Below are 17,754 nucleotides of genomic sequence, written 5' to 3'. Positions count from 1 at the left end.
CGTCGACATAGCAACCACTCTATCACCTGCCAGGCATCGGCGCACACTCCTGAATCACCATGATTCACCCGGCCGATGCGAAGAAGCGTAAGTGTGTGTATATAGTGATGCACATGTGTGCCTGCGGGCGAGCACATGCAGTCTCCTAACAACAATGCTAAAGAGAAGGCAGTTGAAGTGACAGTGTTTATAAGTGGATTTTGGATGAGTGTTTATCTTCAAAGATCTTTGAATAAGATGCAATCACGCCCAGTATGTGTCAACGCCTACTAAAACAGACACATCCAAACATGCCAACCTGGGACCGGGTCCAAACCGAGTGTGAGTGTGTGTGTGTGTGTGTGTGTGTGTATGTGTGTGTGTGTGTGTGTGTGTGTGTGTGTGTGTGTGTGTGTGTGTGTGTGTGTGTGTGTGTGTGTGTGTGTGTGTGTGTGTTTACCTGCTGTAGCATTAGAGCCTGCTGTTGCTGCAGCAGGGCCTGGAGCTGAGGGGGAGACAGGATCTGTTGCATCTGCTGAGGAGTGATCATCTGTGGACTCATCATCGCCATGGACACAGGCACCTACAGACAGCACAGGGACACACGCATTTTTAAACCTCTTAACTATCAGATAATAGCATGCAAAAGTAGGACAGCTCCGTCAGTGGGTTAAACTTTGTGTGAAAAGGCCGAGCCAGCACAGCAAGCCTTCAGCATGACTGTGCCTGCAACTGAATGCTCATCTCAAAACAAACAATCTGAATGGAGTTTGTACTGTGTTCTGGTATGGACAGGTAAGTTAGAGAGGTGTGTTGACTCTTATTCTCTGTTGTCACTCAGCGCTAAGAAAAGCTGGCAACATCAGACGAAGATAAATAGACAGACGCTCTAAAACACACATTCATATTGTTGACACTCCTACACAAAGCTGGCACTGTTAAAAAACAGGCAATTTATGTGGCAACAGTCAAGAGATGAAAGGACAGATATGTAATCTCCCTATAAAATATAAAATCTTATCGGCTTTTATAAACACATGATTACGACTGCCTGCGATTCTCTTTCCACACAGTCAGGCCCAGCTAAGAAGAAAGGAACAACAAAGTGGATATCTGATGAGATGAATATCTCATGAGATAAGAGCTGCAGGCAGCAAAAGAAAGAGAGAAAGAGAGAGAGAGGACTGAGAGCACAACATGGTGATTCCTGCATATGTGTTGTGCAAGCATCCTTACTGCACATGCATTCTGCAGTACACCAAGATGCTTATCTGATTACAAACAGTCCAAAAGTGAAGACAAACTTACCACATAGATCAGACAGAGACACACACATGCAGATGCATAAATATAGACACAATACATGAAAAATCACACATACAATCCTGCTGACAAAGCGCTTTTGTATTTAGCAACTGCTAAAGCAAGAACAGTTTAAAATACAATTAATAAGGGGGGGTAAAAAGACTGAGATATTTATGGAGGGGAAGTGAGATTGTGTTTGAAAGCTGATATTTTTTCTCGGTTTATGGTCTGAGGGATGACCGCGTTCTTTCTTCAGTGCCTACACATCAATAAACTACACCGCGTTTTCAATACGAACACCCAACATGTCTTAACACGCATGTTAAGCTACGATGTCTATTTCACAGAAAAATCCAATGGGTGAGTTATGACCTCTGAAAATTGGCCATTTACCTATATTCAGTTCTTGAAATATGAAATGTGTATCTGTGTGTGTGTGTGTGTGTGTGTGTGTGTGTGTGTGTGTGTGTGTGTGTGTGTGTGTCTGTGCATAGCTGGCTTTAAGAGCAGTCTATCTACTCACCACCTGAGGGCATGGCAGGTTGAGAGAGGGAGATAGGGGGCAAGCTGTCACTGCTGAATTAAATCTGTAAAGAGCTGATTTGACTTTGTAAACAAGATTGGCCATAAATACTAACACCTGTTTCTCTCGGTGTGTCTGTCAGCGCCCCCCGAATTAGGTCTACGCCTTTATCAAACCAGGCTTCCCTAATTGAGCGCACATAACGGTGAAGGGGTAGAGGACAAGTAGGAGAGGGCACAGGTAGGTCTGAGCTAAGGGAGGAGTGTGTTGGGATGTGAAGATGAATGTGTTGTAGTGTAAGGAGGAGAAAAGAAGAAGGAAAGACGGCATCAGAGCGGGGTGAGTAAAGGGGAAGGGGTGCTGTTGTGGCAGTTGGAAAAAGGGAGCAGGCAAAAGGGGACAGGAAGAGGAGGAAGAGTGAGTAAGATGGGGGTGGTGATGGGTGCCGCTTGGCGTCATGCCAGCTTGCCCCCGCCGCTGGGCCTTGTCAGTCTTAGCTGCCAAATGAAAAGCTGTAATTAATTGCTCTTGTGCATCCCATTCTTCCTCCCTGACAACTCATACATTCTATTTTATACACACCGCCGTCGACATTTTCAAGTCACGGGCACAATAATTACTGGAGTTATAGCACCTTTCTGCGTGTTGGCTGACGTTCTGATGCCAGAACCCGTGTGCATGTGTGACTGTGCATGCATGTGTTTAAGGCTGAATGTGAGTGTGTGGCAGGCTGAATGCTGAGTAGTTAAGGTTTGACGCCATTAATTGCCCCTATAATCTAATATCACAAAGCGTGGTGATTATGGGGCATGCGTTGCCACCGCCATACGACACCGCCAGCCTGAGAGCGCCGCCACAAAACAAAAGCCTCGCCATTAGCGATTTGACGGGCCAGGACAAAAGCGTCTCACAATGCAGAATTATATTTTCATTCGGCTTTGTCTCTCCTGGTGAATGATTTCTCCCCTTTCATTGGACTGTGAATAGGGAGAGTATGAAAAGCCGGGCGATTTGAAGTCAGCCATTTATTAAATGCATTTAATTTTTTTCCGCTGTCGTCCATTTTTTTCACGTTGCATGTTAATTTAAAAGCGAGAGATGCATGGTAGATTAGTGGGAGAGAGGTGAAGCTAGGGGGCGGGGGAAGTGAGAAGTGGAGGGGTGAACAGACTGAGGGGAGAAGAAAGGGTACACCATGCATATAGAGGAGGAAAAGGGAGCTGGATAGAGAGGAAGAAAGAAGAAAAAATGGCTGAAAAAAAAGAGAGTTGTGTGTGAGGAGTCATGCAGAAAGAGAAGGGAACCAAACCAAGCAGGTTTCTGGAAGGAGAAAGTGTGGCCTAGAGCTTGAAACAATGATTGTCTTGGCGTAGACTCACATGCAGGCACCTGCACATGCATTAATGCGGGCGAACAGTCGCACAATACTGCGCTGTAGGTATTTGTTCAATGTGAAAGTCCAACCAGTAATATGAGCAAGAAAACCTAAGATGTCGCTTCTGTCATTACCATGCAAGAATCAGTCATTAGTGAACACACACACACATGGGCAGACAACACTGTTGAGGGGTCAGTGGCTGACAGAGGTCAACCCCTGCCACGGAGAGAGGGAGCATGGTGAGGGGGAGGGGGGGGAGAAGCAGGAGACAGCCCTGTCGTTTACAGAGAGTGGAGGAGTAATTAGAGGGGTTGTTTGAAGAGGGAGTTTAACTGATTAACAAAGGAAGAGAGGGAGTGAGGGAGCGCCGGAAAGAGATGGGAAGGAGAAGGAGGAGAAAGGCATGAAGTCCCAGAGGTGTGAGGCGAGAGAAATGGGAGAATGTAACTTGCATTTCAATGAGGCTCCATCCCTCTCCTCCTCCCCTGATGACTTTTCATTCTAACGAGGAGGAAAGCCTTTCACCACGAAACCTCAGGAAGAGAGAGGAGGGATGGCTCTCTGATATTAAACCAGCACTCAGCCGCGGGGGATCGGCCCGGTGCAGCTCAGCACTGTGTTTAAACAGAGACAGGCCAGTTGAATGACTGCATCATCTCCAATTTAGGAGTCAACTTTTGATTTCACACCTCACCTCCCATCTGGGGTCTTGGTCTTGCACTAAATACTGTACACTGCAAACATGAACCCTTAACCTTCATATCATATATTTTTGAGTTTAAGTGTGTGCACCAAAATGATTACATTTAAAATAAAGAAAGAGAGTCTTTAAAATGCTCTCACACACTTTGCAGGGGCATGCAATTGTTTCTTAATTCAGAGAAACAAAACAATCTGTGACAGTTTATAAAAAAGCAAAAAAGTGTTCCCTCAACACTCCCATGAGCTTCACTTCTACATATTCCCCTCATGCTGGCTCAAAAATATGCAGCCAGTGCGTGTACACAAGTGTGTGTGTGTGTGTGTGTGTGTGTGTGTGTGTGTGTGTGTGTGTGTGTGTGTGTGTGTGTGTGTGTGTGTGTGTGTGTGTGTGTGTGTGCGCGCGTGATGGCAGTGACTGGTGAGAAGAAAGGAGGCTATAATCAGAATCTAAACAGGCTCTCAGTCTAAATGATGCAGGCCCTGCCTCTGGGTCTATGGGGACACACAGGAGAGAGGGATAATTGAAAAAATGACAAGAAGAGAGCAGAAGGAGGAGAGAGAAGCTGACACACACCTCCTCCTCCTCCTCCTCCTCACCCCCTCTCTTGGTAGGAGCAAACCCCAGCGCTGTTTATCCTTGTCACTGAGCATTACCACCTCATCCCTGGAAGGGACGGCTGCCTCTCTGTCGCCCTCCCTGTCACACACACACACACACACACACACACACACACACACACACACACACACACACACACACACACACACCTAGAGGTGCATCAGAACTGGTCTCTGGTCTTCAAACCTTTTTGTTTACTCCTTTGATGGTGTTCTTGGCATCTTTTTTTCCAAAACATCGCAGCTCTTCTGCCTCCTTTGATTGGAGAGTTGCAACAGTTTGACACGTCGCATCATGTTTTTAAGATTTAACGGTGAGGCAACCCCCCCCACACACACACACACAACCCAACCCAACCCTCCCTCCTCCTGCTTGTTGGTTCAGGATTTGTTTATTCACCAGCTATTATCACTATCGCTGCTTCCATCTTTCAGTCCTTGCAGGTAAACAGCCTGTCTGTGGCTCATCATGCCAAGAAATGAGAGGGGAGCGTGGGTGTGTGTGTGTGTGTGTGTGTGTGTGTGTGTGGGGGGGGGGGGAAGCAAGGGGGGGGGGGGGGGTGGGAGAGAAAGAAGCAGAAGAGAAAAGCATTGGAGTGTAGAAGAGAAATAGAAGGAGTGCCCACTGTGCTGAGAGTGTTGTTTGGGACTCGGGGCCCGGCCTCCACTGGAAGTAAAAAGGGCCCCATTGTGTCGGGTGAGTACCCCTCCTCCAGCTAATCTGCAGCAGGGCCAGGGGCCACATTACTCTGGGGGAAACTGATGAGCGAAGCCAGGTGGGGCCGGGGATGATACGGGCATCTTACAGCTCCAAAATTCAAACCTTTTTTTTTTTGCTGAGTAATGTGTCTAAGAACAAAATATGTGTGTAACTGCTGCAAAAATAAAATCTCAATGTGCAAAGGGAGGTTTGGGTTTGATTCAATCTTTCAGTTATTTTGGTGCAGGCCATAATTCTGCATATAAAGTTTACAAGATATATACAATTTACGTGTATCACCCAATCTGATGATTTTAATATTTTATAAGCATTGATTAATTTAGAAATTCTTTATGGGTCTCCATCTTGAGCAAAACAAATCAGAAGAAGAAATGCCAATAAAGACAATAACAGTTTTGTTTTTCATGAATAGTGATGACAGTGATGACAAGAAAAGCAAGAAACATCCATTATTTTCCTATTATTAGACAGCTATTTGCTTGTTTCATAAACTAATAATAATTCTCTATTAACGTAACTAACTAGGAATAAATATACAAATATTTGACCAAATTTTTCAAGTTTAATTAGTCTTAATCCTACATGTCATCTTTTGTATTTTAATTTGAATCAGAAACCTGTAGAAGTGCAAAACTATTTTTTGCATATTTGTATCAGTTCTGCTGTATCTGTAAATCTTTGTGTGCTCTGATAGGTTTCAGGGAGAATAAGAGACGGACAGTGAACAGTGAACGGAGGTCTTGGAGCTGCTGTGCTCTCTGTCCACGCACACGTCACCTCACATGCTCATATACAAACAGTGTGTATGTGGGAACGTATGAAATGCAGCTCTCCATGACAGGTGCCAGACAAATGAAAAAAAAACAAAAAAAAACTTCAGAGAGGACAGTGAAAGACCAGCAAGTTCAAGTGGATAATCCCCCCCTCCCCCCACACTCTCCTCTTCCTCCTCTGCTGCCTCCCTCCATCTAACGCCCCAGTGCTTCAGAATAAAAATGACAACACGTTTCCAGAAACACACACAGACATGCACACACTCGGGGCACTTCATTGGGAAGTGTGAGAGGCCTTTATCGACCATATTTCATTACTGATTTCACTCATGTTTCAAATCACAAAATAAGAGTTTCACACTCCAGTGGCCAGACCCAGACCTTTTCCTCTCCATCCTTCTCGTCTGTCCGTCCACCCCTCCGCCCAGAGCCCAACCCAATCCGCTGGCCCGCTCAACCTCCTCCCATACACCCTTCACAAACTGTCAGGATCCCGTACTACCCGTCGACACACACACACACACACACACACACACACACACACACACACACACAGCCACAATTCCCTCCACATCAAGTAAGAGAAACTGCCAACTAAGCACTTTCACTGAGTGGACAAAAGGAGTGCTTTGGGAAAAACACTTTGAAAGGAAATAAAAGAGAAAGAACTGCTTCAGTCCTGCAGACTCTTGGGGAGCTAAACACTCATCTTTCCACTTTTGTTGATTAGTGAAAAGACTTTGAACCCTGCCTCCATCATGTGTAGTAGTTTTTCACAGCAAAGCGGTTCAAAAAAGGCAGAAAACATTTAGCGACATACAGAAAAATACTTCGGATTAGCGAACTAATTAAAAGCAGTTGAAATAAAATCTCTGCGTGAAAGAGTGACATGACTCAGTTTCCTCCTCCCGTCTTTCCTTTCCCGCGTGGCTCCTTCTCCTCCTCCATCCCACTGTGCTGGTGTCAGCGCTCTCCAGAGAGCACAGAGCCAAGCTAATTAACATATCTCTAATGAGTCTTTTCATTTTTTTCCTAATTAAACGAGCTCCTCAATAATACATGAAAACAGGACACCGCGCTATTCAATTACATACGTATGGGCCACAGCCAAGCACGTGCGTTAATCTGTATGTGCGCACGCCAAGTGCCAGTGTGTTAAGTGTGCCAGGCGTGTGTCTGCCAAGTGGTGCATATGTGCCCACCCAGTGCATGAGACGTGTGCCAAGTGTGTCCATTGTGGAGAGTGTGTGTCAGGTCGCGGAGGCATGCTACGTATCATGCTGGGTAATCCCACGATTGCCACTCTGTCTGCCAACTGTGTGCCCACCAATTCTCTCAGTGGCACTCGTGACACAACCAATTAAGGGAACTACGGCCAATTATGTCCAAACACACATCTTAAGTGTGAAATTATCCAAATTTTGCAGAGGGGAAGGTATCTTTCAAGTGTAATGTCTCAGAAAGAACGGGAGACAGACTGTGTTTGCCTGCTCAGTCAGTCTCCATTCATAAATGAGAACATTAAAAATAAAGTTTATGTAACAGAACGACAAGCCCATAAACTTGTGTGATGTATCTCTCCAAGTCTCTCATATGAAGAGACACCATTCCCTAAAAACATTTCACAATATATTCTCCCTGTCAGAATTTATGCTTTTGTTTCTAGTGCCGATTATTACTAAACTACTGATGACCAAATAATCACTTGTGAAAATATTTTCTGCTTTTCAGCAACTGTCGCTGCAATTTTCTCACACACAATCAATTCTTTCCTGCGATTGCCTGTCTAGAGACTTGCGCTATTGTCGAGTTTCTCCTGAACGTGACATGTGACAGTGTGACACACGCGGGCACATGCACACGCACGCAAAAGTGGATTGATACCATCTCACACGCAGCCAGTCAAACACATAGACCATCTCTGAACAACCAATCAAAAAGCAGATACAATCTCAGAGTTTCTTTTGCTCTGCGCTCAGATCCTCCCCTCTATTATAAATAAAGAAAAGAAGAGAAATATGATGGGGAAGGTGGGGGAATGGAGTATGGGGAGGGAGGGGGAGGGTCGTCAGTGCAGACCAAGGCTTCTCCAGAGAAGTCAAGACACGAAAAGAAGTCTTCCCGCTCACCCTGTCTGCCTCCACCGTTCTCCCTCAGAGAGAAGGGAAAAATCTAATTATCAAGCTCCTAAAGATCTCATTATTGGCTGAGGCTCATTTGCATGTGTGAGAGCAGCCCAGCAGGAACCAACCTGAGGACGGCCATTTTGTGCCTGATGTGAGTCCCCCCCCTCCGTGCCATGAGTGCAGTCGCTCACTGACACCTCCAGAAATGACCAGATTAAATGTCTGGCTCCGTCGATCACGCAGCTTCGCCGTGGCCGCTGGACGACTGTCTCTGTTACAGCATCTCTGAGTGCAGCTGCTGTGATTTAAAGGTGATCATAAAGCTGGAGATGACAGTAATTAAGAGACGTCTACCTGCCAGGTTTATTGTGAAGTGCTGCTCCTACACGCAGACAACGACCGGCTTATATTTTGTGCTTTGGTTGTGACTGAGGATCCAGCCACAAACAGACACACACACAAATGTAAATCCAAGTGTGTGTTGGCAGGATGTGTGGGGCCATGTGAGCTGACAGCTCAGACAACAGAGATGTAGCATGGATGCCCTGGAGAGTGTAGAGAGGCTAGCCGGGCCAGGCAGCAACAAACAAGACAAACAAGACAGAGATGGAGAGAGAGCAGAGGAGGGGTCGAGTCATGTGTGTGTGTGTGTGTGTGTGTGTGTGTGTGTGTGTGTGTGTGTGTGTGTGTGTGTGTGTGTATTCCAGAGAGAGACACAGAGCGAGGGGGAAGGCAGTGGAAGGTTATCCTCCTGTTCATATAAGAGATATGAAGCAGGTCAGCTGAGTGTGCGTTTGAACTGCCTTTGACCTCATTCATTTGAAAATGCTTGTCAACATTCACAGAGACTTGACTGCGCTTCCTCACACATCACTGCCTCACAACAAATTTACATTACATGTTAACTCTCGGTTTCACTTCTCCTCCCTGCACGCTCACTTTCTCTTACTTCCCAAATCTCTTTGGCTCTTTTTAAGATGAGAAAAAGTTGTTATGTAACATTTAAATAAATTCTGATCCCTTTCCTGCTGTTCACCAAATTTAAGTCGTGTTGGACGTGAACGCCGATGTGGATTTTAAGCCACGTGTGTCAGTCTGAAAGGGTTAAAGAGGGCAAACAAAGACAGAAGAGACACTAAGTCAGCGTTATAATGAACAACTGAACTACTGGGAAATATTTTGTCCCTTCTGTGTTGATTTTTTACTTTCACTTGTTAGAAACATTTTCATAATTCAGATGAATTCTACATTATTCTCCTCAACGCCACCATCTAATTTCCACAACTGGCAGTTTCTATCCAAAGTAAATGAAGTGATTTGGAATCCAATTCAGGTTTCCATTAAAGTGTAATCTGTAAGATCCCACTTTTTAAATCTTATTTCCTTTTTTGACATCTTGAGTTATTAATTCGGTGACATTTTTACACTTCCCAGAGGTCACTTGGCAATTAAATCGTGTGGCCGACAGTTCAAAATCTTTGCTTTTGGACTTTTTTTTATTGGTGTTGTCTGAGTTTATGCGATCTTAGTTTTTCTATTCCCTTCTCTTGTCACGGAGGACTCTGCTGTTCAATAGGCCTCCTTTGATTTGTCCTGTTCATTCCCAACAACCTCATGTACCTGCAAAAAAATTGAAAATTTTAGTTTTTGTGCATAATTCTTTCTTCCTGGTAAAAAATTAACCAAACATCACCAAGTATTTATGAGAACAAATTATAGTGCTTTTATAATTTTTTACATTTAATTTGCATGTAAAGGTTACAGAACATCACTTTAATTAACTAAAAATTTCCCTTCGAGGGATTAGTAAAGTATATATATCTATCTATCACTTTCAAAATTAAATGTAATTATTCACATGATTATTACTTTTTAAGGCTGAAAAGTTCCCTATTTTTTTTCCATGAGCACCTTACTCGATCACTGCACTTTAAATATGACCTTACTCTTTCTTCTGACTCACATCTGCCTTTGTGTCTCTTCCATCTTTTTATCCATTTCCCATAACTGTGATTTTCCAGCTGTGTGTTTATCATGTGACATGCTAATGAGAAATGCATCGCAACCGCCAAGCTGCTCGCTGTTCTAATACGCTCATGGTTCCACTTAATTGATATGAATAACAGCTACAAATCACACTTCTGCATGCTGTCTGCCTATTATCTAATTACAAACAACTGCCATAACTAATGTCTTGTGTGATATATATGCACATACACTGATGCTGATCCTGTCTTTCTCTCTCTGTGAGTCTTTCAATACAGGCATCCTGCACTACAGCTAACCCCGCTCCCTCTGCTTACTGTGGAATTCAACTCGCTACACAATCACTGCAAGGCCTCAACAATCACACACACATGCACTCGCACACAGAAATACACACAGATAGAAGGTGACAAAGGGAAAGAAAAGTATTTGCCTATATCATACAGTGTTGACGTGGCAGGTTGGTGAAAACAAAGCTGCAACCAGCAGCTTAATAATATACAGATTCTGACAAAGCAACACATGGCTTGTGCATCTGTGTGTGTGTGTGTGTGTGTGTGTGTGTGTGTGTGTGTGTGTGTGTGTGCGCTCTGACCTGCACGGGGCTCTGTTTGACCTCGTTGCTGCCAGGGGAGTTGAGTCCAGAGGCCTGCTGGAGGAGGAACTGTCTGGCTGCCTGGAGCGCCTACAAGGGAGAAATAAGAGATGATCAGATGTTTGCTCACGCTCGTATTTTCAGGATCAGACACTTTCAAAGCGGTACCTCACTGTTCAAAATTAAGAAAAGTGCATCAGCATACACCCAAATCAAAAGACAAACACACATTCGCAAACCTCAACACCCGCTCGCTTTGCCAAGTCAGATTTCTTCAACCTGAGACGTCTGCCTGGCACGCAGCATGCTGCAGTGTTTTGTTTGTGTCTGAATTTGACTCAATCGAGACTTTTTTTTGCCTCCAAACTTAAACCCTGTCTTTGTTTCTCTGCCCTGCCCTCTATTTTACACTTCCCTTTCTTCCTCTCCTTCCAGAGAAAGGTGCAAAGTGGGTTTTCCACATCCTCTGAGGCAGAAGTATGTCATCGTATCTTCGTGTGTGTCCAATGAACTGTGTGTGTGCGCGTGTGTGTGTGTGTGTGCGTGCGTGCATGCGTGTGTGTGTGTGTGTGTGTGTGTGTGTGTGTGTGTGTGTGTGTGTGTGTGTGTGTGTGTGTGCGTGCGTGTGTGTGCGTGTGTTTGTGTCAGAGTGATGTAAGGAACTGCTTGCCCTGATGTGCCCCGAAGACCTGTGACTAAACCACCACCCGGCTCTTCGTTCCTCCTCCCTTTCCCACATCTCTGCTGTCTGCCCTCCAACGCTGTCCATCCAAACCAGTGACACCATTGCTCACTAGCTCAGTTTCCATTCTTTCACTCAGCCCTGAAGTGTTGCCGATTCATCCCTCCTACAATGGATCCTGAGCCGTCCACTTCTGCTCTCTCACCGTATCCCCGGCTTTTCTTTTTTTTCCTGCTACCTTCCTTCTCACCTTTAACTTTATTAATCATTCTGTGAAAATGTTCTTCTGTTGCCGTCGTTAAAGAGTGAAGCTCTCTATCATCGAGAAAAATCAGCCCCTGAGGAATGGGACATTTTTTTGTTGGAATGTTTGAACTGCTCCGAAAACTAAACAAGAAAACACCCATCTCAAAACACAAGAGCCGCCATGCACTTACTGTAAGCACACACACACACACACACACACACACACACACACACACGCACACACTCTGACACGCACACAGCAAAAACTCATGACAGAGGGTTAGAGAGGGGAGACAGCAGGATGCACATTTGCTTCCTCTGACTCAAAGGGGAAAGGTTCCTTAGTAAATATTGATTTATGAAAGTCCCTGTGAATGTGTGTGTGTGTGTGTGTGTGTGTGTGTGTGTGTGTGTGTGTGTGTGTGTGTGTGTGTGTGTGTGTGTGTGTGTGTGTGTGTGTGTGTGGACACCGCAAATTAACGGACAGAGTGAGGGATGTTCTTCAGCATGGAAGCTCTTACTCAACCACGCAGCTCTAGAAATCTGCTCTACTGCATCATTTCACAACTAACTGAAAACTGTGCGGCTGAGAGGCAGAGAAGCACACGCCTACTGTACACCGTCACTTATTTAATGAATTGTCGAATTAGAAGCCCGGACACATTAAGTAATGTTTAATTACAAAAACAGAGAGGGGAGATTAAACCGGGACAGAAAGAGAGAGGAGTTCTGTGTGCAGTCGGAGTGATGAAAACCATCTGTACGGAGCACACTTGCTACTTTTGCTGAGACCGCAATTAAAACACACACAGGGACGTGGCTGAGGACGGGCCGATACACACACACACACACACACACACACACACACACACACACACACACACACACACACACACACACACACACACATATGAATTTTAACACTTTGACAAAAAATCTTGGGAACCCCCTCCCATTTACTGGTTTGACCTCAGCATTAAAGCAGGCGCAGACACATACACACAGACACACCAAAAAAACACAACCGCCCAGTTTGTTGGCATGTGGTGTGAATTACTCCTTGAACACCCTGTCTGCCCAGAGAGTGAGCGTGTGTGTTTGTCTGTGTGTGTGCGCATGAGTGTATGTTGGCAGCAGTTGGGGAGGCATGTCTGGCAACAATAAGGGACAATTCCACCCAAATTACCACCCTGATTACCACTATATTAAAGAGCCATTTATGGCTTTCATAAACGCTACAACCAAGCAGAGGTGATGCCTGTCTCCTCTCCGATGCCTCAATCCCTGGATGTGTATTTAAAAGACGAGAAATAATAATAATAAAGAAGCACAGGAATCCCTGCATATTTAAACAAAATCTGTTGTGTGGCTTTAAAAACTGGCCTATAAAAATGCCAACTCTGAAAGTAAGACTGTTTTAAAACAAGAAAAAAGTTCATTAAGATTGTAATTCAAGGCATTTTAGGGCTGAATATTTTCCAATATTGATTTACATTAAAAAAAAATAAGTTATTTTATATCTATGTCACACAAAACTCTGTGCAAACCTTTAGTTTTGCCTGCTTTAAGTTACAACAATGTTGGTAACATTTATTTAAACTAAAACTTTAACTCAATATCATCACAATATCAGGCTAGAGTTCCATTGAAAATCACTGAAAGATATTAAATTGTTTTTTATCCCTAAGAGTCAAACACTGTCCCAGTCAACAGTTACACCGCTGTACTCAAACTTTGCCGGTAGCCATACATACGTTATATTAGTCAATACTGCAGCTCACTGTAAGTTTAGACAAAGTAACTACGGAGGTTAAAATGTTGCTGACTATTTAAACACAGTATTATTTTTCCTTTGGTGAAGATCTTGATTTAGCAGCGATAAAATGGCCCAAGAAAAGTAATCTCAGGAAGACCTGAACCTCCTTTATTTTCTTATATCAGAACATGTTGTTGTGTACTATTACTTGTAAACTTGATATTGTTCATTACTCCAAATACAGAGGCCTGTTTCCACCACTTCTATGGTATATTTTCTGAGTTTTCAAGTTTTGGTGTTCTGTGGTTAGTATTTGGGAACATTAATTTCCATGATTTTATGGATGAAGAAATGAAACCGTGAACTTTCAACTTTGAATGACACGAGAAGGAGGACCACAGGTTTGGTGCGCGCGCGGACGGACACACACACACACACACACTCTCACTCTCACTCACACCTCACACTCACACACACTCACACACACTCACACTCACACACACTCACACACACACACACACACACACACACACACACACACACACACACACACACACACACACACACACACACACACACACACACACACACACACACACACACAGCAGCCGAGCCAAACCCTCTCATGTCTACTTTATCAAGAAGCACTTCTTCTTTGACCCCTCTTTTTCGTTTCTACTCTTCATACTTGCTCCCTGCCTTTTTCTCTGTGACCTGGGTGAGCTGTAGCCTTGCAAAGCATGCACCCCACCCCCCTACCCTCCTCAACCCACACTCACACCAGCTCCTCCAAGACTCCCCCCCTCCAACTCCCCCACTCCCTCTGTGGCATTCTTGGGGGCGCACTGCACCTTTAAAGAAAATATGAGGGAGGCCTAAGAGGGAGGCCCAACAACAGAGTCTTTGTGCTGCCGCCACGCACACACACACAAACACACACACATATACACACATCAGTGGTGTCAGACAGGTTTTATTAGAGTGAGAGAGAGAGAGAGGGAGGAGGAGGAAGGGGAAGGAGGGGTGAGGAGGTCACCGCTCAGCTTGGAGGCCTGAGAGCACAGTGTGAGTGTGTGTGTGTGTGTGTGTGTGTGTGTGTGTCAGTTTGGTGTGTGAGTTCTTCTGACTTGTCATCGCTCCCCTCTGTAAATCATCGCCTCTGACACAGCCTTTAATAACAGTGCATTTTTTAATTCAGCAGGGTCAGGCGCACGCGTGCACGCGCCCACACACACACACACACACACACACACACACACACACACACAGTAACGACTACTTTCTCTCTTTAACAGGATTCCGAAAAAAAGGCTGACAACTAGGTTTCACTGAAAGGAGAGAAGGTTGGTGGGTCAGTTAGAAAATCCATCAGATGAAAAGGATAGAAATTTCATTTTACTGCTCGTGTGTGATTGTGTGTGATGATCTCGCAGCTCTATATGTCAGTGTGTGTGGACATGCACACATCCATCCTCAGTGTGAAAGTGAAATTTTCTCCATGAATTAAAAATCTCATATGTTCAGATAAAGTTTAACAACCAACACGTAGCACAGCCAGACCCCCCCTTTAGTTAGATGTGTGTGTGTGTGTGTGTGTGTGTGTGTGTGTGTGTGTGTGTGTGTGTGTGTGTGTGTGTGTGTGTGTGTCTGTTCCTGTGCCTGGCTCAGGTTGCTAAAGCAAACAGGTCTGTGTGTGTGATGAATCTGGCCTCTAATCCGCCTGGTGTGTTTGGGTGACACAGGGAGAGGGAAAGCAGGAATAAGCAAAGAAATCTAAACAGAGAGACATAGCTGAAGGAAGGGGGGTGGGGGTGGGGGTGGGGGGACAGAGAGAGGGAGAGAGAGAGAAAGAGACAGGTGGGTACCATATGTTGGAGTAATCCCTCAGCACTGACTGAGGTCCATTGTTGATGGCCGAAACGAAACAACCCCCCCCCCACACACACACACACCCATCTAGCCTCCCCACCCCCTCCACCCCTTAGATAAACAGCCCCCGGGGCAGACAGTGGGCTGTCCTTGGGGGAGAAGGAGCAGGAGAGGGAGGAGGGTTAGGAAGGGCAAGGAGGAGGCAGGTGGTTTCATATTTCTTCGCTCTTAAAGACCAAAAAGAAGAGAGTACAAAAAAAAAAAAACAGGAGCACAATCGAGGGTGAGAGAGAAGCTCATTGTTTCATCTGTCCATGACGGGAGCCAAACTAGGCACGACTGAGCGAGTGATTCAGATGTTTGAGTGGCGGTCTGAGGCAACAGATCTCCTCAACGCCAAACAACTATCCCCCGTCTGCCTCACTAGCTTAGCTGCCTGCGGAGGGAGGCTTACGATGCTGCTCTCCTCCTCCACTCTATCCGCTCTCTCTTCCCCCAGGAGAGAGAGCGATAGATGGAGAGGCGGGTGGAGAGATTCGGGGTGAAGAATCTCGTCACACCCAGCTGCTTTTCTACAGGTCTGCATGCTTTCTGATTTTGGATCGGTGGGAGAGACTGGGTTCAGAAAGAAACGGTGGATCTTCTTCTTTTTTTTTTTCATAGCTCCCTCTTTCTCTGTCTCCTTTTCTGGAGTGCTGTCATCGAAGCCGAAAGCCGAGCTAAAGCTGCGGCGATGCTGCCATCCTCCTGGGTCGTCCCGGTGATCCCCTCATAGCCATGCGCATTGCTTCTCCCCACTTTGGCACCAAAAACACCTTCAAAACTCCTATAAAATCCCCCCCCGACTTTAATTTACTCTCCCTTTCTTTGCTACTCTACTCATTTCTCTGGCTCTAAATCTCCCTTATCTTTGATTCCTTCTCTTTCTGTGGATACTCAGAGGGAATCGTGATCAGAGAGAAGACGAAACAAGACTGAACAGATGTAACACCATCTTCAAAGCATGTAAATTTGTTAAAAGGATGATGATACACAGCAGCTCACCTGCCTTGGAGAAGCTGGCCCGGTATTTGCACCCACACACCGTACACAAAGTGAGCTTACTGAAGAGGTGACATTTAGTGGGATTGCTATACGACTTTGGGGCATATATGAGTGAAGGCTTGGTTACAGCCACAGTGGAATCTCACATATCAAATGCATCACTGTCAGTCACCACAAAAACCAGATTGCTTTCCCAGATCACTCCTACTTTATTTCTCTCCGTCTACATCACCCGATCTGTCTCTCGCTCCGCCCCTCAATATAATGTAGAACTCGCAAAAGTTTGTCTGGCAATTGGCCAAGTATTCTGTCTTTCTTATGTCCTGAACCCCCCACCCCCACCCCTCTCAGCTCGAGAAATGTGTTACCCATACCCTTATTCGCCACAGTAAATTCTGAGAGCAGATATGGGCTAGACAGGCGGCCTAAAATAGATTGTCCAGGCCTACTGGTGGAAGCCAAGCCTTGTGAGTGCAGCTGTCGGCCTTATGAGGGGACCCTCGCCTTACCCTGACTGTCTGACAAAGACCTCTGCAGTGATGGTTTAAGGTAAAGCTGCAAGCAGTGAAGTTGCACGTAAAATATTTAAGGTATTATTAAAGTACATCTGTAATATGGAGCCCTGTATATAATTTTGCATAGCTATTGTAAATTGCTGAGATGATTGACAGTCTCGTAGTTCACTGTCATCATCGACGCCATTGTCTGGAAGGTTTTATTCCAACCAAATATTACAGCAGCTGAGTACACGGATGCTCATATTTTCCACCAGACATTAAATTTAATGGGAAATTTGCTGATTTTTGCCCGGACACAAATGGAAGTTGGAAGGGAGAAAACCTCCGAGCAGATAGCAGCAACTACAGGAAGTGTTTTCGGTCTGAAAGTAACAAATAACTACAGAGATTTCTGTTGTGTTACTCAAAAAGTCCTCATTAAGTGGCCTTATTCGTTCGTGGTAGATACGACAGTTTGAGAGAAGTGGGAGCGGTATGGACGGGGAGCGGTATACACACTATTGTAAGTGGAGATCAGGGGTTTCCAGGGGGTAAACATATACGTGAAGGGAAGCAGCAGCTTCAACCAAAGCCCTCTAAAGCCCGTCAATTTCACGGTGTGTTACAAATAAACTACACTCCGCCAAGACTTTACCCCTTTCCTCCGACCAGTCCTCACGTACGCCTTCTCTTTTTCTGGTATTAATCAGGTCCTTCCGCCCTCCCTTCACCAGCCCTCCTGTCGTTTGTTTTTCGCTCGTAGAAACGTCAACTGACCAGTCGTCCACCAGCGTAAACCAGCTTAAGCTGCACGTCTGTTTAGGACGCCGTCGAACTCGAGCTATGTGGGACACCTTCAGAACCGCCAGCCAGCAGCAATCCTGTTCAGCTATTTAATGTAATGTTTCCGCAATATAAAGGCACCGTTTGAGAGCTGAGGTTTTAAAACGGCTG

The 17,754-nt window shown here is 45.2% G+C and overlaps 1 protein-coding gene across 5 annotated transcripts in view; it reads right to left on the bottom strand.

Annotated features, from left to right (window-relative positions):
* The window catches only part of foxp4 (forkhead box P4), a 93,840-nt gene that overhangs the window by 32,245 nt on the left and 43,841 nt on the right, over window positions 1-17,754 (bottom strand). For all 5 annotated transcript variants that reach the window (XM_069156910.1, XM_069156928.1, XM_069156936.1 and 2 more), the window contains exons 3-4: window positions 10,707-10,796; window positions 440-562 (exon numbers count right to left, since the gene is read on the bottom strand). In XM_069156910.1, the coding sequence (XP_069013011.1) occupies window positions 440-562; window positions 10,707-10,796 (213 nt within the window). The remainder of the gene's footprint in view (window positions 1-439; window positions 563-10,706; window positions 10,797-17,754) is intronic.

This window comes from Embiotoca jacksoni, unplaced genomic scaffold (assembly GCF_022577435.1).
Source record: "Embiotoca jacksoni isolate LCO1_2020_lvr unplaced genomic scaffold, fEmbJac1.0.p SCAF_1, whole genome shotgun sequence".
Taxonomy (NCBI): Eukaryota; Metazoa; Chordata; class Actinopteri; family Embiotocidae; genus Embiotoca; species Embiotoca jacksoni.
The sequence above is the reverse complement of the archived record's forward strand: the minus strand, read 5'-3'. Positions and strand labels throughout refer to the sequence as shown.